The sequence below is a fragment of the Castor canadensis genome, chromosome 7 (genome assembly GCF_047511655.1).
Source record: "Castor canadensis chromosome 7, mCasCan1.hap1v2, whole genome shotgun sequence".
Taxonomy (NCBI): domain Eukaryota; kingdom Metazoa; phylum Chordata; class Mammalia; order Rodentia; family Castoridae; genus Castor; species Castor canadensis.
The window spans coordinates 26,485,783-26,508,205 of NC_133392.1; the positions used below are offsets into that span (position 1 = coordinate 26,485,783).

At 43.1% G+C, this 22,423-nt stretch overlaps 2 protein-coding genes across 4 annotated transcripts in view; one reads left to right on the top strand and one right to left on the bottom strand.

The window, feature by feature from the left end:
• Nucleotides 1-4,812: 4,812 nt before the first annotated feature.
• Ina (internexin neuronal intermediate filament protein alpha) lies at nt 4,813-16,398 on the bottom strand. Its single transcript, XM_020180783.2, has 3 exons — nt 15,334-16,398; nt 7,663-7,787; nt 4,813-6,388 (listed from the first exon to the last, which is right to left on the bottom strand). The coding sequence occupies exons 1-3, from the start codon at nt 16,396-16,398 to the stop codon at nt 6,073-6,075; spliced, it is 1,506 nt and encodes a 501-aa protein (XP_020036372.1). The 3' UTR covers nt 4,813-6,072.
• Nucleotides 16,323-22,423, top strand: part of Nt5c2 (5'-nucleotidase, cytosolic II) — a 152,749-nt gene continuing 146,648 nt past the window's right edge. For 2 of the 3 annotated variants that reach the window (XM_074078406.1, XM_074078407.1), the window contains exon 1: nt 16,323-16,456. The gene's annotated coding sequence lies outside the window, so the exon portion shown is untranslated. Of the gene's footprint in view, nt 16,457-16,629; nt 16,775-22,423 lie in introns of those variants that run through there. The other variant, XM_074078397.1, reaches the window with a different exon arrangement.

Genomic DNA, 22,423 nt, shown 5'->3' on the forward strand with positions numbered 1-22,423 from the left:
AACCTGGGAGTTTGGGGCCAGTCTGTGCAGAACAGACCCAGTTTCTTTAAAAACCAAACAAAAAACAAACAAAACAAAACAAACAAACAAAAAAAACACAAAAATCCCCACTTGTAATGAAAGATGCTTTTGTCCTGTGCAATACTTAGCAGTCCATTTGACCTGCTACTGATTGTGTCCCAAAATTCTAGCCCTTACACAAATGATTTTAGTACACTCTGCTAAGCATTCAATAACCCTTAAGTGCCTGTGATAGAGCTGGAATGAAATGTTGCAGACACTGACCAGCAAACACCTGCTTCATCAAAGGAGGGCATAGCCATATGGCATGTGCAGAGGTGAATCAGGGGCCTGGAGAGCCCTCCAAGATCAATCTTCATTTATTTTCCTTTGTAGGCTGAGAACCACTGAGGCATTGCAGAAGCATAAACCTTTAAGAATCTGCAGGGACAATTAATGCTAATAAAAATGTAAAAAATCCGTGACTCACTTTAATTTATTCTCTCTCTCTTTCTCTCTCTCTCTCTCTTTTCAAGGGTTGTAAGGAAGGATTTATAAATCTTAGCTAGTTTCCACCTCTGCCTAGTACGCTTATGAAATTTCACCATAAGACATGCAACAATCAAATCATCTTCCAGGAGCTACGCAGAGGAAGAGAGACCTTTGTGCTGCATAGCAATCATCCTCTTCTTCCTTTAAAGATGCAGCGTGTTGTGATAATGTAATAAAAACATCCTTTGTTCAGCTGGGGCCAGGAGCACTCACCCCATCTGGAAATGGCATATCCATGTGAGATACATTAAAATTGCAAAATGCATGGTGACATTAATCTCATCTCTACATTAAATTGGGAAATGTGGCAAAGTCAGTGGTGTGTGCTCTATAAAGAAAGATAACATTTTATATATGAGCTCTGTGTCAAGGGCTTACAAAGCCCATCTTTCAGTTATTTCCATTTTAAATCACTCCACTTTCAGGTGCACCAATATACTTAGTTCTAAGGGTAAAAACGTATTCTTACAATTCAGATGTTTTTCAGGACTTTGGAAACATCTGATGATAGAATAATAAAAAAATAACTGATGAAAGCAGTGATGGGCATGCATAAGCAAGCAAAAATTTCAGCTGTTTCTGTTCTTTTTTTCTATATTCAGGGTGATTTCTGTTTTTTTCTCCAGGATCTGTTTTGAAATCAGTACTTTTGACAGGTCTGGCTTATGTTGTCTTAAAGAGACTCCTCACTGGGATGGACCCAAGGCTGTTATATGATGGTCTCAGCTGGAACAGAAGGTGCCATATATTTTTGTGGCACTTTTCTGATAATTCCATAAATCCCCTACCAATAGATTTTAAAAAACTGAAGTGAAATTTACATAAAAGCATTCATTTTAAAGTAAATGCTTCAGAAGCTGGGTGTGGTAGAGCATTTCTGTAATCCCAGCAGAAGCATTGCAGATTTTTAAAAATCTACATTCTACATTCTCTCTCTGTCTCTCTCTCTCTTGTCTCTCTCTTTCTCTCATTATTAGCGTATGCTAACTGAACAAAGGGGTTTCATTGTGATGTTTCCGTACGTGCATAATAGGTATCTCAATCAAATTCACACCATTACTCTTATCCCTCCCCCTTAAACAATTTTCAATAGTTTCATTATTTCAATCTCATATATGCACATGAAGTACTTTGATCATATACCCCTCCTGGGTGTGCAGATTTGAGGGCAGAAACATGGAGGAAACTCTGTCTCAAAAACAAACAAACAAACACATATAAAGTGAGTGATTCACTGGCATTTAATACCTTTAAAGCAGTGTGCAGCCACCGCCTCCCATTTCAAAACATTTCTCTTACTCCAAAATGAAGACCCCTGTTCATTGAACAGTTACTCTTCACTGCCCTGGCAACTCCCTCTCCAGGAGGAGACATATATATATATTTTTGGTGGTACTGGGGTTTGAACTCAGGGCCTCACACTTGCAGGGCAGGCACTCTACTACTAAAGCCAGTCCACTAGCCCTTTTTTGTGTTAGGTATTTTCAAGATAGAGTTTGCCCTGGCAGGCTTCAGACCTTGATCCTTCTCAGCTCTGCCTCCTGAGTAGCTAGGACTATAGGCATGAGCCATAGGCACCTGGCAATTTTCTTTCTTTTTTTTTTTTTACATAGGGTCTTGCTGTGTAGGCCAGGCTGGTCTTGAACTCTGTAGCCCACACTGGCCTCAAACTCTCAATCCTCCTGTCTCAGCCTTCTGAGCACTGAGATTATACACCTGCACCACCAGGCCCAGCTCCAGTGGATTTTCAAATACATTTTAAAAACTGTTTAAGTGTTTGTCTATAGAGCAACAGATAGTGGTACTGGGCCTTCTGCTTGAGTTCATCAGTAAGTTCTGGAAGTTTATCACCATAATTATTTATGACTTGAATGGACTCTGGAGCTAGATTTCATTTTAGCTTCCAGATAATTGTTTAAATCTTGCCCTTCTCTTTAGCCAGTGCAGTTATATGAATTCTAAGCATCCTGGATTTATTACTCTTTGAAGAATTGTCCTTTCTGTAATACTCCCTCATTTTTAGCTAAAGAAATTCTTTGCAAAGTTTTAAGAAACCCACTCCACTTTTTTTTTTTCTAAATAGTGAAATAGCACCAACACCTATCTAATTTTAGACTCCTGGTTGGATGGGCCCAGAACCCAGGTAGGATTTCGATTTTGTTTTTGGCTTGTGTTATTGTTGTTTTTACACAGGGTCTTGTTATGTAGGCCAGGCTGGCCGCAAATCATGATCCTCCAGCCTTTGCTGGGATTATAGGTGTGCACAACCATGCCTACTAGCTCAGAGCCCAGTTTTGATCTTCTACCTCCTCATTCCCACACAGGAAGGTAGTAACTGAGTCTGCACACTGTAGGAGATTGCTTATGGGACTTGGTATTGCCAAGAGTTTCTGGACAGAGAAACCTTTAGTGAAACCTAGTGAGAAAGGGGTAGAAAAGAAGATAAAAATAAAGATTTCTACTCCTGTGAGTAGGCACTTTTTAAAGTTTTCTGAGACCGGGTCTTGCTATGTAGCCCAGGCTGGCCTGGGATTTGTGATCCTCCCACCTCAATCTTCTGAGTGATGAGACTGCAGTTGAGAGCCACCATGGCCAGAGGGCACTTTCTTTTATGTGGAGCAGCAACATCAGGAAGAAAGTCATGCATTATAGAGTGAGAGAGAAGATGAAGGTCCAAATCCCAGTTCTGCTACTTTCTGTGTGGCATCAAATAAGGGTCTTAACCTTTTCATTCTAGGTCCTATTTCTTCATTTGAAAACAGTGTACAAATACAATACCACTTCAAAGGTTAAACTTAGATGATCTCTGTTTACTATGAGACATAGTAAGTAGGCACTGAATGAATTATAGCTATCGCTAACAGGGAGCAGTCTCAGCATGCAGGGGATCTCATTCTCTAAAGGCTGGAAATCATCTCGGGGACCGTCAGGCCCCATCTTCACATCGTGTATATCACTTAAACTCTCCCAGACCCTACAGTCGCTTGGCTCTAGTAGAGGTGGGCTCCCCAAGGAAACATCTTGATTCCCAGCACCTGTGCTGAACACAAGACCTAGTTCCTTGACTACTCCTAGCAGCATCCTACTCTTGCCATCTGCCCATGACCGACTCATCCTGCTTCCCAACACTGGTACCAGAGCAAAAATTTTCCTTCCTCTCCTACAAAACTTCCAGTCTGTAAGCAGCAGTAGACTCTAGCAGCTCCTGGAGACCCCCTCCGCTGGTTTCTTCTCCTGAATAAACCTGTGCTGACAGTGAGCCTTGTCTTCATCTATCTCTCTGTGCTTTTCAGTCTAACAGGGACCACTGATCTACTTTTTAGGTGGGCTTTCTTACCATCTCTTCGATTCATATTGTCCTGTTGGAGCAGTTGGTGCTACTGGCTTCCCTGCCCTTCCCTGCCTTATGATTTTGAACAGTTTCCATATTACCTATTATTCTGCTTTAACAGTCTATCAAATTGGCAAGATGCTCTTAGTATCTTTCTTTTCTTTTTCTTTTTTTGTGCTACTAGAGTTTGAACTCAGGGCCTGCGCCTTGAGCCACTCCACCAGCCATGTTTTGAGATGGGTTTTTTTGAGATAGAGTGTCGAAAACTATTTGCCCAGGCTGGCTGTGAACCTCGATTTCCCTGCTTTCTGCTTCCTGAGTAGCTAGGATAACAGGCGTGAGCCACCAGCACCTAGCAATATCTCTTTTATAAATGAGCTCAAGGCAATCAGTAGCAAGTCACTGAAAACAGAAGACTCAAATTAGTTAGAGCCAGACAACCTCTCTGAGACAGGCACTTTCCTCAGTGAAATAGCAAAGACCACAGAACACGAATTATATTGGTGGAATTCACGTGACTTAATTTATTTTATAATTTCTTACAATAAGCATGAGGAATAAAGACAGAGAAAGGAAGAAAAGTATCTTTCAAGTTCCTTGAATTACCGAAGCAAGTGCTAGAATGAGAAATTTCAGTAAAAGCATCATGTCTTATAGCACAGAGCTTATGATGGAAACTTGGACGGGGCAGGGCAACTCTTCAGCTCTGAAGGAAGTGAGCACTGATAGGGAATGAGCCTGCATCAAACTTGGCACGTGTGGCAGACAGGGCAATTTGGTGCCACCCAGCTGGGTGGATGAAGAACTGACTCTCCTGACCGCTTCCTCACAAGCGTGGGGGAATGTGTACACACCTTCTGGGTCTCAGTTCTCTGCCTCTCCAGCAAGGAAGGGACACATGCCAACTGTGCAGCAATGGCAAAATTGTTGGGAAGGATTCAGAAAAGATAAAGACCTTTTTTATATTTGCTGGTGGTGTTGATTGACCAGAAGTGGGTTGTTTTTTTTTTTCTCCCCACTTTTGGGCAGTAGCATTGTGTCCTGGTGATGAAATAGCCTACACTTAGCACTCATAAAAGGCATAGGAGAGTGAAAGCAAGACATTTTGAGGGCCTAGACTAGAGGGAAGGGGGTTATGTGGATCTAAGGACAAGGCATGAAAAGCTAATTCTATACCACCACACGGGAACTGACACAGAGGAGACCGTGACCCTTTCCATTCATAGAAGAATTCACCTCTTCTAACTTACACTACTAAATCTAAGGTCAGCTCAGTCACAGCTTGGGATAACTAATACTGTGCTTCTAACATTAAAGTGAAAAGCTATGTTCTTTAAAGTAGTTTTCCCCCAATTAAATAGACTTGAATAAGCTGAAAGCCTAAAACCCAGGGATTCTTTTCATTATTTTGTTTTTTGGGGGAAACCCTTAAAATTCATCACTGCCACTTTTTTTTAAGTCTATAAATTTAAAAGGACAGGAAACAGGCAGGGATAAGTCACCACACATCACAGAAATGGTTTGCATGCATCTAATTTTATCCATTAAGCAAAGGGAGTTAAAGGGGGTGAGTTCTAGAAAGAGCCTAAATGTATTTAAAAGGGAAGAATACATGATCCTTTTTTTTCCTCCTCCTGGATGGAAGAAAAGGATATATGGAATTGAGAGGAGTGGGGAAGAAAGCGTCCATTAAACAAACACCTATCATGTGTGACTCAGTACTAGCAGAGTTGAATTGGGTGTGGACCGTTGGTTTACTTTTGGCAGTGATCTTGTGATTTGAGTATCTAGAGTAAGACTATATAGCTGGGTACTGGCTGGGCATAGTGAATAAATGTAGGTGTTAATTGCAGCTCACAGCAAATGCTGAGGCTCACAGACTTAGCACCTTCGCTCATACTTCCTCCACACTAGAATCATCTATCACGGTGAAGCCTGTGCTGGGTGAGAAAGTTGTATTCTTAGACAACTCTTCCATGATTGCTCCAGGACTGCAGTTTGCTCCCATCTAAGGGGTGGTTTTCCTATCAGAGAAAGTTAAGTGTTCACTACAGAGTAGGAGAGTGAAGCCTTGAGGACGTTACATAGTGGTGATAGGTGTTGCAGTTCAGGAATAGGCTGTTTAACAAGTCAAATGCATATTATTCCCTCTTAAGCATTAGCTTTTTTTTTTTTTCTAAGCAACAGAATTACATTTTTTGGCTTGAAATGGAGGTTTCTTCTATATTTGACTTCTCGGTTTTCTTAGTAGATATTACCGTCTCCTCCAGTATTTCTTCAAAACTTTCCCCTATCTGAGAGGTTTTCTTAGAGGCTACCTTAGAAGCCTCCTCCTCCTCCTCCTCTTCCTCCTTCTTAAGTAACAGCCCAGTGGATGAGACTTTGGAGGTCGCAGAGCTGAGGATTCTAGGAGGGAGGAGGTAACTTGGATTGGGAAGTGGATTCAGCCCTGAAATGCTTAATCCACTGGTGCTAAATCGTGTCTCTTCACCTTCCAGCAGCTTCCTGCAAATCCAACAGAGAGAAACTCAGGAAGTCCACTTATTCATTGTTTTTAAAAGGACTTAGCTCTCCCATCTCTATTCATTTTAGCAAGACTCCAAAAAACATTGCAATTTCTTTATGAGATTGGACTAAGAATATTGCATTTCAAGGCTCAAAGAGCAGGAGATTAACATGCATATGCACACACATACACACTCACGGCCCTTCAGCGTCAGCTGCGTTTCAAGTATTCTCCAAGGGGAGCCTATCCTCTTCACAAATATGTTCCTGAAGAAAACCTGCAGCCTCCCCCGACCCACCCCTTGGCCACATCATATCCATTTTGCCAATTAAGAGTCTACAAACCTCTAGGGAAAAGTAATTTTCCTAATTAACACCTTAACTGCTATGGGGATAAGGAGGTGAGAAATCCACAAAAGAGGGAGAACTGCCTCAACTTGAGAGTTGCACTTTTTTTTTTTTTTTTTGGCATTCTACCACTTGGGCCATGCGTTCCTTCTGAGATTTGTACTCTTTCAGTGCAGAAAGAGGAGAGAAGCAGCAATAACAAAGGATGGTGAATGGCACTGTTTCAGATGTCAGACTTTTCTCAGCCTGGCCTAAACAGCACTACAGAAGAGTGGTATCAGTGTCTTGTTTCTCGTAACTCTAATAGGTTTTAATCATCCCTGTTGTAAAAATCAGAAACTCACGATACTATGAAAAACTCTTGGAGTTTTCTTTGAAAGTAGTAGATACAGTGTAAAGAAAATGCCCAGAGAGATCTGAAACAGGCTGAATCTGAGTTCTGTCATTTATTAGCACTGTGACTTTGAGCAATCTGTGGTTGACCTGATACCTAGGAAAATTTTATGAAGTATCTAACAAAATACTTAACACATAGTAGTTATTTTAAAAATAGCACCTGCAATTACTTTTTTTTTTTTTAAGGAAAAAAAACAAAATAATTGATCACTAGAACCCTGCCTAGAATAGGAAGCCAGAAGGAAACCTCAACTTTCAGGACTTTCTAAGTGTAAGACACTTTTCCTGTGGATTTTTGTTTCATCCTCTGGCTACTTCTGTTATCTCCATAAGCCCTCAGTAGAGGAATGAAGAATACTCCAGGACTCGTAGGTGAGGCTGGGGTGTATCCAATAGAGGGGCAGAGGGGTTAGCCCCTTTTCATCCTCCCTCACTGATCAGAAATCAGAGAGACTACAGCCACTTCTGTGGGCAGCCCTGCCCCGAGGTGAGCATGCACTTTGCTTGGGTGAGCTGGCTCTCTGAAGTACCTGTAAGCTGCTATCTCAATGTCAAGGGCCATTTTGACATTGAGCAAGTCCTGGTATTCTCGAAGGTGGCGTGCCATCTCACTCTTGGTGTTCCTCAGATCATTCTCCAGCTGCCCAATGTTATCCTGAAAAGTGACACATCCAAAATATTTAGACCAAAGTAGCTGAAATTCATTGAGATTTCCACAGAGCAACCCTGACTCTACATTCAAACCACCTAATGAATTTGTGAAATATTTACATCTAGATCTGTCTCCCTATTCAGATTCTGATTCATTTGTTCTGGGGTGGGGTCCTAGCATTTTAATTCTTTTCCATAAAGGCCCCCAGGAGATTTGGATGCATGATAAGGATTGGGAACTTCTACCACTAGGCACATAGTTTCAAGGGACACTGAGAGAGGATTTTCTTTTCTTTTTGGAGATAAGAGCTTGCTGTGTAGCCCAGGCTGACCTTGAACTAGAGATTCTCCTGCCCCAGCCTCTCCAGTCTTGGGATTACAAACATGTACCAACATACGCAGCAGGGAGATGTTTTTACTGAATAAATTCCATTGCTCATGTCCTCCCTAAACTCTAAGTGTCAGGAGCTTAGATTTAGAACGTTCCAACTGTGGAAAGTACAGAAGACAGGAAGTCTTCTCTGCTGCCATCGCACACCTTCCTGCATTTCCATGGTTCCCTGGAAGTCAGCTATTCAATCACCACTGAAAGTGTTTTACGTGACAGCAAGGAAGCAGCAGAAATACTCCACAGGAGTGGGGCTGGTTTTTGTTTTGTTTTGTTTTTTAAATTCAAATGAAACACTGAAACCCCAGTACCACCAAAAGAAAAATCAAAATAAAACAACAAAAATGAAACACTGGAATTGCAATTGTTTTCTGGTTTTTGTTTTTGTTTTTTTAAAAAGAAAGTAGGTTCATGTAATCGTTGTTTTTCTCCAAACTCTTCTAGGTGAAAAACAAGAGATAGAAGAGAATAACTTTAAATTTGTGATCCCTGAGCAGCCAAAAGGATCTTTTAGAAACAAATCAGATTCTGTCGTTTATCTTTAAACTCTCTGACAGCTTTGGAATAAAACCTAAACTTCTAAGGATGACCTGTATTCTTCCCTTTGTTCAATGAGTTTCAGCCACCCTGGGCTTTCCTTTTTGTTCTTTTAAGGTACCAAGTTCATTGCTGTTCCAGGCCCTTTCGGCCTGGGATTTCTTCTGTTTGGAATGCTCTGTGGTGGGTTTGTACACAGCCTATTCCTTGTGATATAAGACTCAGCTCAAATGTTCTCTCCTCAAACAACAAGTCTCCTCTTGCATTCAATTTAAATACTCTCCCTCCAATAATTATTTTACCTCCAGCCAGGGCAGGTGTTAGCCCATGCAGAAACTATAGACAAATTAGGAAAAGGTATCCCAAAGAGAGGACAAAGTAGAGAAAACTTGGAAATTAGAATAAACTTGCAAGGAGCCACCCTGCTCTTAGCTCTTACTATGTGAAATTATTTTGTTTAGTTGTTTACTAGTTTATTTTCTGTCACTTTAGAATAGAGTTTTTCAGTTTTGGCACCATTGACATTTTGGACTGGACAATTCTTCCTTTTGGGGGTTACCCTATGTATTGTAGGAAGTTTAGCAGCTTCCCTGGCCTCTATCCACTAGATACCAGAAGCACACAGCCTTCCTCCCAGTTGTGATAAAGAAAAATGTAACTAAGTTGGGTGTAGTGGTTTATGCCTGTAGTAGTACTCTGGAGGCTAGGGCAGAAGGATCTCAAGGTTTTGTTTTGTTTTGTTTTTTTGGTGGGACTGGGGTTTCAACTAAGGGTTTTCTCACTTGCAAAGCAGGCATGCTACCACTTGAGCCACACCTCAAGTCCATTTTGCTCTGGTTGTTTTGGAGATTGGTGGGTCTTCTGAACTATTTGCTTGGGCTGGCCTCCAACCAAAATCCTCCCAGTCTCAGCCTCCAAGTAGCTGAGCCACTGATGCTCAGCCTAGGATCACCAGTTTTAAAAGTCACAGAAACCTTTTTCTAGTTCACTCCTAGAACCCCAGGTCTTCACATAACACATACTGTAGACACACAATAAGTAATAGTTGAATGAATGAATGATGGTACATAGTACTTCCTTACTTATGATCTGAAGTGGTGTGAACAAATAGCCCATGTAACTCAGCTGCAACTTTGCAGACATGAAGAGCATATCGATTGGGATTTATGACATATGGGTGCAGATGAACAAATCAGAAACTTCAAGAAAGCAAGAACTGAAGGGCCTTTGTAATTCTCCTGGAGTAGGGATAATAAAGCAGTGTGAAAAGCAGGGCAGATACTTCCAAATCAAGAGAATTTACAGAAAGAACGAAATTCATGCCACCCACCTGTTCTATAAATATTGACAGGAATATTGCAAAGGAGAGTCTCAATTGACTCATGAGTGCAGAGCAAAGAATGAAAGAATGACAGGCAGTGGGGCAAATACAGGTGCCACTGGACAATGATGCAAATATTTCAGTGTTGTTAAGAGATCACAAGGTTGTAGAAGGATTTTTTTTTTCTTTTTTGAGAGAGGCTGGCTGTGACCTTGAGCTTTTCCTGCTTCATCCTCTCCAGTGCTGGGATTACAGGGATGTTCCATCACAACAAGTCTCTTAAAAGAATTTTTATCAAGAAATTTCCCTTGATACTTGCTACTTGAGGCAAAACTAACCTATAAGCATGTCTGCTAGTGATACATTTGGGGTAAGAGAGTCCATATTACTGTAGTAATGGGGAAAGGGTCTAGAGTAAGGGAAAAAGGAGAAAGAGGGGAAGATATAAACATTATGCAAAGGAGCAGGAGAAATGTTTTATGAAGGGAAGAGAAAATTGGGCTGTATTTTTTGCCTTGCCACTAATATTCAATGTTAGCTATCTACATTTGAGTTTTTTCAAATCTTTTATTTCTGCATACGTAGAATCATAAAGTTAATTTCTTCTAAGGTGGTCTGGGATTCTCAAATTAGGATTTCAGCTTAAGATACCTCACATTAATACACAATGAGGTTTATTACCTGTTAAAGCAGATAAGTCATTAGAGTAGCATGACATAGGAAGTACTCAATAAACGTTAGTGACTTTTTTTATTAATAACATACCATTTGACTCTCTATCCTTTTGATAGTCATGAGCCCTTCCTATAATTTCTTAAGTAAATAAGAAATGAATACAATATTATTTATTATATATATATATCATATGCATATGTGTATATTATGCATAATAAAATTTTAATATTGGATAGTTGGTTGAATATCCATTAAAGCATTAGATTTCTTTTTTTTTTTTTTTTTTTTGGTGGAGGTGGTTTTGGGGTTTGAACTCAGGGCCTCAGACTTGTCAGGCAGGTTCTCTGCCACTTGAGCCACACCCCAAGTCCCATATTTTTTTTTTTTTAAATAACAATTTTCAATAAAAACCTTTCTAAAGTAAGTGGCTTATTCTGCTCACAATCAGAACATTAAAAGTAATGCAAAATGATTATTTTTCTATAATTCTGTAATTTTTTTTCACTTTTAAATATATCAGGCTGTTTATTTCTACCCTAAATGGCCCCACAAAAGCAGTGTTCAAATTTATGTTGCTACTCATTGGTTTTCTTTGTCCTAAAAGATGACCTGATAGACAGCTACTCATTCTTGACAGTACCTGACTCCAGTGGTCACTGCTCCATCCTGTGCAGGTTTGAAACCCAAATAAAGAAGGGTCTTAGAATCATGTACAGTAAGAATGATTAGGCTGGGGCACTGGAGGGCCAACTTCTTAACATTTGAGTTAAAGGTAGATGTTTTGTCTCATCAGCAGGTTAATTAAGTTTTTTTTTTTTTTTTTAGAGAAAAAATTACATTGGTTTCACAGTTGTATTTTCTGACTACCAAGAGGTTGCTGGGGAGCTGAGGTCTAGATAGATGAGATTTTCTTGTACATTTTTGTTATACATTTCACAGGCTTATTTTATGAATCAGAGTAGACAAAATGCACAACTGGTGCCTTCCAGAAGGAGCTAACTGTGGGTCACTGATGCCTCCTCAACGCCTGGTCTCTTTGTTTGCACTCTCCTCCCATCAGGCTATATACAGTTTTGCATTGCCCTTCAAAAGCCCTGCCAAAGATGGCCTCCAGCTCGAAATGTGAGCAAAGCGCTGCAGTCGGCCCCCTCCCCCAACCATGCAGCTGCTGCTGGCTTAGCCTGAGGGAACGGAAAGACAGGCACTCCCTGCTCCAGCTGGGGTCTCTCCTGGAGTGGCTGAGCATCTGGCCCACAGTTGGAAGGATGCTTTTTGGGAAGAAGAGAAGGAATGGGCCACACTAGTATCTAGTAGAGATGAGGAAAAAGAGACAGTGCTATGGATGTCATCACTTTTGGGGGCCCTCAGCCAGGCAAGCAGTACTGAGTGCAGCACAGTCTGACTGAAAGGGCCATTCACAGTTACTGCTCTGCATAATCATTCGGGTGGGGAGAGGATTTTCATATGTGGTCCACTCATAAGGCACTGTTTTGCCCTGTTCTCACTCCTATCTTTGCTTCATCCACATATTTTCTTTTTCTCCTACCACACTCTAAAGTCTTGTATTATACATATATCTACAAGCCACTTTACTGGAAAATGGGCTTTATGTCAGTGCACTCCAAAATGAGTCTGAGGATTCATTGAAAATATATATTCCTGGCTCCACCTGTGAACTGCTGAATACCTATCTTTAGGAATGGACCTGACAATCTTTCTTTTTAATTCCCACTTTACATTGGCATGTCACTGAATTTAGGAACAACTAGTTTAAATTTATTTTGTAAAGGAACTATCAAGGTGGCCCAGGTGACAGTCACAGAGTGAGATAGGGAAAACAAAGCCCAGATGGACCAGCTTTAAAAAAAAAAAAAAAAAGAAGACCAAATCTAGCTTTTTTCCCCTTGAATCCTAAATTTCAGAAATAGATCAAGCTATGGATTTATATGCAGTCACTGCCTCCTCCAAACCCCAGGGGCAGACCCTTCCTGCTATTTAATTAGGCTGTACTCCAATCTCATACTAGAGGGAAGGGGACAGAGTTGGCTCACCTCCCTGGAGAACATTAACCCGAATTGATTTTGATTGTTTGGCAAGGTCTTTCAGGGAAAGGTTTGGCTTTCTCAGTCTGACCACAGTGCAAGTCTGGGACCCCAGTACCCTCCAAGGATGTCTTTGTACAGCTTTAGCACAACTGGGACTCTAATGGTGGTGAAGAAGCTATGTAGAGGAACAGGAATTGTCCTCTGTCAGAAATGGAAAAGCCTTTACCTTTCCAATCACAGCTGGAGCTATTTGAAGACAATAGCCCTATCTTTTCCTAATCTCTCCTCTTGCCTGATTCAAACTCTCATGTATTGCTGTATACTTACTAAGTCACCTTGAATCATTGTTTCTCCTCTCGAAAGTGTAATAAGCTCTCTCTCCTCAAATAGGCTATCAAGCTCTCTGGGGCCGGGAAAAACATGACTTAAATGGGGCCTTCCTGTCTCTGAGAGAGTTGCCAAGCTGGCAAAGGAAAATGGGTCTACTAATCACTGAAGTAGAAGGAAGAGAGCAGCTTCCCATCACTGCAGTGGAAGAGGGGAATGAGGTGAGAGGGCAAGAAAACAATTGCTGAATCTCACAGTGGAGACAGAGGCTTTTCACCTTGGTTAGCACTGAGATGGTTAGAGAACAGCAGAGGCTTCAGGCCTGAAGGATATTCAAGTTGCTGTAAGCCCCACCCAGCCTCAGGTCCCAGGGGGTAGGAAATACTCTCCATTGTCTGATGGCCTCTTCTACAGCAGGTCCACTGAGGCTCTGAAGGCTAAAGTTGATGTGGGCAGCACTGCAGAGCTGCAGATGCTGCAATTTCTGTCTTTTATTGTTTCCTGCAAACCAAGTCTGGGTACACAGAAAAGCCTTTTACAGCAAACAAGCCAACAACCTTGACAAATGCCTCTTAGAATATAGGGGCTAAAATAAGAAAAAGAGGGCAGGCAAAGCCCAATTCTGCTGAAAGTTCTGGGTAAGTCATACTTTTTGTAGAAATAGTGGGCCCTTCCTACAGAAGACCACCTAGCTCAGCCATTGAGGCTTCTGGAAGAAAACATGAAGTCTTAATTAATCAAGTGTGATTAATTCATATCATCCAGGGGCTAGGCCACATAGAGAAATGTTCAAGTGATAGGTTTGAAACAGAATAGGAGTATTTATTTGAACAATAATATAATAACAAACTAACCAAATCTAACCGTTCAAGCAAGGCTTTTTCCCTTTGTCAAAGGAAGTCATTTATAATCCACAGCAAATAACTGCATATCAGTAATTCCTTAGTTCCTGACTATAATAGTATTTGAAATTTCCTGCCTTTTCTTGGTTCTATTTTTATTAATGTTCCCAAACCTTACTCATTTCATCAAATGTAAACTTCTATCCTAGTTGAAATAGATCATTTCAAACTTCTGAATTATTGGCATTCTATTCAAAAGAGCTTTTATCATACCTTGAAACTGAACCATACTATTTTGGTTCTTCTCTACAATTTTCATTCATCCTGTCTCCTGTCTCTGTGCCCTTTGTAGTCATCAGCCCAGAATGTCCAATGTAGTGAAAGTGAAGACGCAGTGGCTTTTGTTGGGAGGAAAGAGTCAATCAATACCTTCACAGAGCTTACATGACTGGGAAAGATGGAAAAAAAATGTCGCCTGTAACAAAGAAATCATTTCTGTGATTCATGTGCACTCAATATGGAAAAATGTTAAAGTAATGGGAATTTTCAAGTGGGACCTCAGAGCTACTGAGCAGATTGGTTTTAAAAAAAAAAAATGCTAAGCCATCCATGAAAACGCAAACTGAATGCTGTCCACGAGGTGACCTTTGATTGCAAGCAGCCAAGACTGATGTGTTGATTATCAAATGAAGAAAAAAAATCAAAGCAGTTAATTGCCTAGAGATTCCAAACTGGGACAGGAGACAGAAGAGATTATTTCTGAGACGAGGAAATGAGATCAGCACCGTGGACAGCGCCCCTGTCATTCTCATGTACTAAGTAGTGTACTGCTTTCTTTAGGAAGAAACACGCTGACAAGGAAACCGTGTGTGTGTGTTACTAGCTCATTACCACCCAGCTCCTTCCTCATTCATTCCCATTCTCTACTCCTCTGAGGACAAAAGTCAGGAACATGGGATAGGCCCTTCCCAGTCAGTTCCCAATCCTGAGGCAGACCATACATAGCAATTCCGAAGCGCACAGAAAGCTCTTCAAAGTCAATTAAAAAAACCAAATAGCCTTGACAACTGTCCCGACCTGTCTACTTTGGGTCGGGGACTGTTATTCAAGTCGCCAGTGCATGTTTGTCCGCTTGCATATAAAGAGGCATAGTTAAGATTTTTAGGACTCCAAAAAAGTTTAAAGGCTTCTTTCTTGGAAGAGTTTGGACAGGAACATAACTGAGGGGCTGGAATAGTGGGCTTCTGGGACCTAGTGGAGACTGCAGGTCTTTTTGTTTGCCAATTCCTCTAAACGAGACTCTTCTCTCCTACTTTTATCTTATCCTCCCCTCCTTTCCTAGGGCCCCCATTTTCAGGGAGTGCAGTTAAGAGGACAGGGCGCCCCACCTATGCAGCACTCTAGCCTTTCCTTACCTGATAGCCGGCCACCTCAGTACTGTGCCGCTCCTCCAGCTCCAGGATCTGCCTCTCCAAGGACTCATTGGCCCCGCGCAGACCTTCAATCTCTATGGTACGTGCCTGTAGCTGGCGCCGGTACTCATGGATTTCCTCGCGGCTGGCTCGGATAGCCTCGGTGCTGCGCGCAGCCTGTTCGTTCAGGTTGGCGAACTTGGACTTGTACCATTCCTCTGCTGACTGCAGGTTCTTAGCCGCCAGGGACTCATACTGGGCGCGAATCTCCCTGAGCGCCGAACTCAGGTCTGGTTTGGCTACGGCCACGTCTACCTCGGCCGCGGCCTGCGACGATGCCTGCAGCGTGGCCAGGAGCTCGGCTACCTCTTCATCGTGCACCTGGCGCACGAAGGCCAGCTCGTCCAGCAGCGACTCCACCTTCTTCTCCAGATCCAGGCGGGCCAGCGTGGCGCCGTCCACGTCGCGCTGTTGCGCCTTTAGGGCGCGCTCGGCGCCTTCGCGCCCGCGGCTCTCCTCCTCGCAGCGTGCCCGCAGCCGCTGCACCTCCTCGGCCAGTCCATCGCGCTCCAGCAGGGCCTGTGCGCGCGCCGAGCTCGCTTCTTCCAGCTGCGCGCGCAGGTCGCGCAGCTCGCGCTGGAACAGCTCGCCAACGCGCGACGGCTCGGCGTGGCGCTGCCGCAGCGCCGCCAGCTCGGCCTCGAGCGCGCGGTTCTGCGTCTCCAGCTGGTGCACCTTCTCTATGAACACAGCGAAGCGGTCATTGAGGCCCTGCAGCTGCTCCTTCTCGTTGGTGCGGATGATCTTGTATTCATTGGTGCGCGCCGCCGCCTGGCTCAGGTCTAGCCCTTCAGACGCCGGTAGCCGGCGGTAAGCCAGGCCCAGGCCGAGCGACGAGGCCGAGGAGCAGGCGGCCGAGGAGGTTACATTGCAGCGGGACAGCGACTGTGAGCGGAAGCTGCCCGCGCCTCCGGCCCCGGAGAGGCGCGCGGACAGGCGAGAGCCGTCCCCGAACACCTTGCGGTAGGAGGAGGCGGAGCACAGGTAGTGCTCCGAACCGAAGCTCATGGTACCGGGATCCGGGCCGGGCGTGCGGCTGCGGCCAGACCTACGGAGGACTCAAGAGGTGCGGCAGGCTGGGCGCGGCGGGGCGGTGCGCACCGGGTTTTAAGGCGCGGGGCTGGGGCGGCGCGTTGGGGGTGGAGCTTCTGCTGTGGATCTGGCCGAGAGAGGGAAGCGGGGCATCTAGGAGCGGGGGCGGGGAAGCGCAGTGACTACCGCAGCTGCGCGTGCGACCGACCTGGGGCGTAGGGACAGGGCCATCTGCGTAGGAGCCGCTCCCTGGGCGCAGCATTTCTTCCTAAGAATCCACAGCTATGGAAGTGACTGAAGGGGAGGGGTGCCTAAACCACCCCGGTTTCCTAGCCTGAAACCACACAGCTCTGTAAGTCCTTAGATTCTGTCCTCCCTCCCCGCGCTCCTTTAGCCTACTGGGAGAATAGATTTTCTGAGAGGTGTCCGCTGTGCCCTTCCCACCCAAGGATGAAGTCCCGGTTTTCCAGTACAAGTGGGAGTCCCCAGGGCAGGCCTTGTTCCCTCCCTCAGACATCTCGGGGTTCCCAGGGGGCGGGAGGGATGGGTCTACATCCTAGAGCATCCCTCCAGCTCTGTAGCTCCGGTGATAGGAGGAGGAGCAGAAAGCGTGCGATGTCCCAGGGAGGGAGGGGAGACCGGTGAAGAACGTAAGCCCGAGTCCTTCCGGAGAAGAGGCAGTAGAGAGAAGGGGCCAGACTTTGAAAAGGAGAAAGCGCTAGGAATTAGTAGGGTTCATCAGGGAGCTTCTATCGCCAAGCACAGACTAGGACCGCAGGTTGGTGAAAAGGGGGCTGCGGGCTTTTGTTTTTAAAACATATGTTTTAAAACATTTCAGAGTGGGCATTTTTAAACCAGGAGGATTCTTCTTTAAAAAAAAAATAGGATGGATCTTCAGTTTTTAATGTCGCATCCCTGTTCCTCTTTTGAAAATGGCAGGAGCTGAGATGGCCACAGTGGGTGAAAATGAGGTGCCCTTTGCCATGTGCGTGTTCTGTTTATCACAGTCCCCAGCATTCTCCACTGAGAATGCATCTTCTTAATTCATTATGCGTCTGGCCCTCTAGATAATTGAGATTCCAGTCTGTGTAAGTTAGACAGGTCCTCACAGGCTCTGGAGAACCTTTTTCTATAGGAATCTCTTTGGGCAAAAGAAATCCCTGCAAACAATTAAACTGTGGGAGTGGGGAAGAACATCGGTGACTGAGCTGAGCTTTGCCACACAGTGGGGGGGAATTAAAGAGTGGGACCTGGAAAGATGAAGGTAGGTCGCCTGTGCTCACCCTCAAGCTTATGTTACTCCGGATGTGGCAGTACTTTGGAGAAGCAGTAGGAAGGCCCTTTCAGTTACATTCCACAATTCCAAACTTCCAGCCTTGAAGATCTTGTAGTTCTAAGGTGAGTTATTTCACTTCATGGGATGGGGGCAGGGAGCATTACCTGGACAGGCCTCCAAAAGAAGGAAAAAAAAAAAAGAATTTTAGTAGACTTTGGAGCATGTATCTTGACTTAGTGCTTGATGTTATAGAAGGTAGTCAGGCCTGTGCCTGTGTGCCCTCATCACTCACCAAAGATTTGAGCTAGAGAGACTCAATTTTGAGGTCTCTGGGCTCAGGAACACCTGGGGAGGTGAGGATGGAAGAGTTGCCTGCCATGCACCAGCAGTCATGCCTAGTTTTCTCTCCTTCTGGCCTTCTCTCTTTCTGTTCAAGGAAGTCCTTAACCCAGTCTTACAGATGAGACACTCATCTGTAAGTGCCACCAACAAGCAAAGATACACATACATTCTTTTCCTCACTTCTTGGTGCAATGAGACTCTTGGAGGCTTGGCTAATTTCCATGCAACCAGAATAGGACTAAGTAGACTTCAGAGAATTTTGGCCAATGCCAAATTAGCAAGCTAGTTTGTAACTGAAAGAAATTTGGACTCAGCGTCAGAGGTGATGGGTTTGAATTGTGGCTTCTGTCACTTACTAAGTATATAGGGGATAACAACAACAACCTACCCAGGGTCATAAAAGATTGAGTTGATGAATGATAAGGTGCCTTGTAATCTGTAGCTGGCTAAGGAGTTGTTGTCATTAACGTTTTAGTTCAAGTTAAAGGGTACTGCCTCACATCCCCCAGAAACAAGATAGGAGCTGGTTTTGGTGAGAGGATTGCAGGAAACCATCCACAACACCATACATAGGCCCCCCGCCTGCCCCTTGGGGGAGAGAATGTAGCCAACCTTGATTGTGGTACCAGCGGTCTGCCCGAGTGCTGCAGTGTGGAAACAACACAAATAACTAGAAGATCTTTCTTTCTGTAACTATAGTTACAGTCTCATCTCAACTGTGTTGCCCACGACTACTGAAAATCATCAAAATGGCCTGGTTTGAATTCCACCTTTCTTTCCAAGCAATGCCCCAAAGACAAAAATGTACATAGAGCAGAGAGCAAAGCAAAAAGCCAAAACAATACAATAAAATGGCTGTGGTCTGGGAAATGTAGAGTGGGCTGCATTTTGCATGCAAGGTCAGAATCTTACCTGACCTTTCCCCCTGGTCCTTATGCCTCCCCTTTCTTGGCATTTCACCCATGAGTGTTTAGCTTTAATAATTTTAGCACAATTTTACAAAGGAGTTGTCTTGGCTGAGCCTCAATCCATAACTCCTTCCAGCTGGCCAGGTTTCCTGAAGGAGTGCCCTGGTCATGCCAGGACGGTGTCTTCCTTTTCCTCTAGGGTTGCACTCTAGCCCGCAGACTTGTTGCTCTGTGATCCCAGTTCTCTCTCATGCCACATCCTCCATAGTCTCCTTGTGGGATTTGGCAGTGCCAACAGATTTGGTTCCTGGCCTTCTGCGTTCCTTTAGGAACTCTCTTTTGTAGCTATTAGCTCTCCCAGAGGCAGGAGGAGTTGTAGTTTTGTATCATGGTTATTTCTGGCCATGTGACCTTGAACACATTACTGTTATTTGCTGAACTTCACCTTAGTCATCTATAAAACTGCAATATAACTGTCCACTTGAGTGGTCTCCAAACCTGAGAAATTAAATTCAGATTCTCAGGCTTTAACCCAACACCCATTCTGAAATCTCTCAGATGACTGTGAGCTTTAAATGACATTATGTATCCAAAGTGGGTATGATAGACTGGCGGAGTGGCTCAAATGGCTTAGCAAGCATGAGGCTATGAGTTCAAACCCCAATACTGCAAAAGGGAAAAACAAAAGCAAAGTGGGTATCACAAGGCCTGCTGTGTGAATAGTGGCTATCAGAAGCACCAACTTTTAAAAATTTGTTTATTCAGCAAATAGTTACCAAATGTTTACTATGTGCCAGATTTGGGAGTAGGTGCTAGGCATGAAGCAGATATGGGCTCTTGCCTCTGTGGGGCTGGCATTCTGGCAAAAGAGATGAGATTAAGCAACTAACTACATGGCTAATTGTAACTAGTGCTCTGCAGGGGAATGCATATTTTGGGAGTAGAAACCAAAGGCCTGAACTGTGCTGATGAGTCTCAAATCTCTATTTCCCATTTCTAGATCCAAACTCACCTATCTTAATAGCCTTTTGGTATCTATCTCCTCATGAATGTTTGGTTACTGTATACCTAAAGGTGAATTTAAGTGGGATGCATTGGTGCACACTGCAAGTACCAGCTATTCAGGAGGCTGAGGCAAAAAGATTTCAGGGCCAGCCAGGACAACATGGTGAGACCCTGTGTCTTAAACAAACAAGTAACAGTTGGGCACTGGTGCCATATACCTATGATCCTACATACTTGGGAAGCTGACATTGGGAGGACTGGGGTTCGAGGCCAGCTCAAGCAACTAGTTTGCAAGACCCCATCTCCAAAATAATTGGAGCAAAATGGACTGGACATGTGGCTCAAGTGGTAGAGCACCTGAGTTTGGATCTCAGAGGGGACACCCAAACCAACAAAAAATAAATAAATAATGATAAAATAAATAAAAATAATCTCCCTCTAGGACACACTTCCAACTTCTTTGATCTTGACTTTATATCTCACTTCTGTTTCTCTTCTTGTACAATTCTCTCTTCCTAGAATTTCCTCTCCTGCCCCTGTTTTAACTATTGAAATGCTACCTCCTCCATAAAGCCTTGCTTGCTATCTGCAATGTAAAGTGATCTGTCCCACCCATGACCTCTTCTTTTTCTCCCCACAGCCTTTGTGGTACTCACATGGCTCATAGTCACACATCATCTGCTGTAATTATTTGCATGCTTGTCTAAGCTGGCTTGGGAGCTCCTTGAGCACAACTTGTCTTCTACATCTAATCCCTCTCTGAGCACCAACCACAGTATTAAACACTTGTGAGGTGAAAACAAAACAGTTGAAGTAGTCTCTTGTACGACCACTTGAAAAAGTCTTTGACCTGACATCAAGAATGAGATCTAGACTGGAGGTATGACTCAAGTGCAGAGCACCTGCTTTGCAAGTGTAAAGCCCTGAGTTCAAACCCCAGTCACACCAAAGGGGAACAAAAAAGAGTGAGATCTATAAAGGAAAAATATCAATAAATTTTATTTCATCAAAATTAAAATCTTAGGAGTTGGGAATGTAGCCAGATTGTAGAGCAGTTGTACAGCATGTCATGTGCAAGTCCCTGAATTCCATCTCTGGTACAGCAAAATAAGTTGAAAAAAAGAAAAGTTTAAATATTTGCTCTGTAAAATGCCCTGTTAAGAAAATGAAAAGACAAGTCACAGACTGGGAGAAATTATTTACAAATCACAACAAAGGATTTGTGTACAGAACATAAAAAGAACTCTCTAAGCATAACAGCAAGAAAACAAACATTGAAATTAGAAAATGCTCAGACTTGGACAGACATTTTACTAAAGGAAATATGCAAATAGGTACACAAAAATATGTTCAACCTCACTATGCCTTAGGGAAATGCAAATTAAAACCACAATGATACTACACTGAATACCTACCAGAGTGACTAAAACACAAAATACTGACAATACCAAGTGGGCTAGGATAGAGCCCTTCCCTAACATGCACAAGGCCCTGGGTTCACTCTCTAGCACTGCCAACAACAAGACAAAACAAAACCTTCTTGACAATACTAAGTATTTAGAAGACTTCAGAGCAGCTGGATCTTTCACCTGTTGCTGCTGGGAATTTAAAATGGTACAGCGACTCTGGAAAACCACAACTCTGTAGTCTAGAAGCATGGATGTATATTAACACAAAAATCTGTTCAGAATGTTAATAGCACCTTTCTTTTTAGTCAACTAACACAGGAAACAATCTGAATGTACTTCAACAGGATATATTCATACAAGGGGATGTTATTTAGCATTGAAAAGAAAGAACAGTTGTTATACACAATAATGTGAATCATAAGGACATTTTGCTGAGTGAAAAAAGCTAATCTCAAAATGTCATATATCTTGTGATTCCATTTATATAATAGTCTTGAGGTGTCAAAATTATAGTGATGGAGAACAGATCAATGTTGACAGGTTAGGGCTGGGGGAGGATGTGACTATAAAGAGTAACATGAGAAAGTTTCTTGTGATGGAATAGTTCTATTACTGAAATTAGTACTCATGATAAGAATTCAGAGAGAAAGAGAGAGACAAATAAGGTCTGTAGCTGAATTAATATGCCATGTCAATGTCATTTTCCTGATTTTGATAATATGCTATGGTTACATAAGAAGTTATCATGGGGGAAGCCTAGTAAATGATACATGAAAACTTCTTGTACTATTTCTGCAACTTCTTGTGAGTCTTAAACTATTTCAGAGCAACACATACATAAAAATAGGCAAATGTTCTTAGGAAGTACATGCTGAAGCATTTAGGGTTGCAGCATCATGCTGCATCATGGTTTATGTAATTTATTCTCAGTGATTTGGCAAAAAAGGTACACACACAAAGAGGAGACAAAGCAAGTATGAGAAAAAGTTAACAGCTGGTGAATTTGGGTGAGGGGCAAACAGATATTCAGTGTGTTACTCTTGCAGCTTTTCTCTAGGTTT

Coding starts and splice junctions, on each gene's coding strand:
- Ina (XM_020180783.2), bottom strand. CDS start 16,398: ATGAGCTTCGGTTCGGAGCACTACCTGTGCTCCGCCTCCTCCTACCGC. Junction 7,788..15,333: donor CTGAGGTGGCCGGCTATCAG/GTAAGGAAAGGC, acceptor GTCACTTTTCAG/GATAACATTGGGCAGCTGGA. Junction 6,389..7,662: donor ATTGAGATAGCAGCTTACAG/GTACTTCAGAGA, acceptor TTGGATTTGCAG/GAAGCTGCTGGAAGGTGAAG.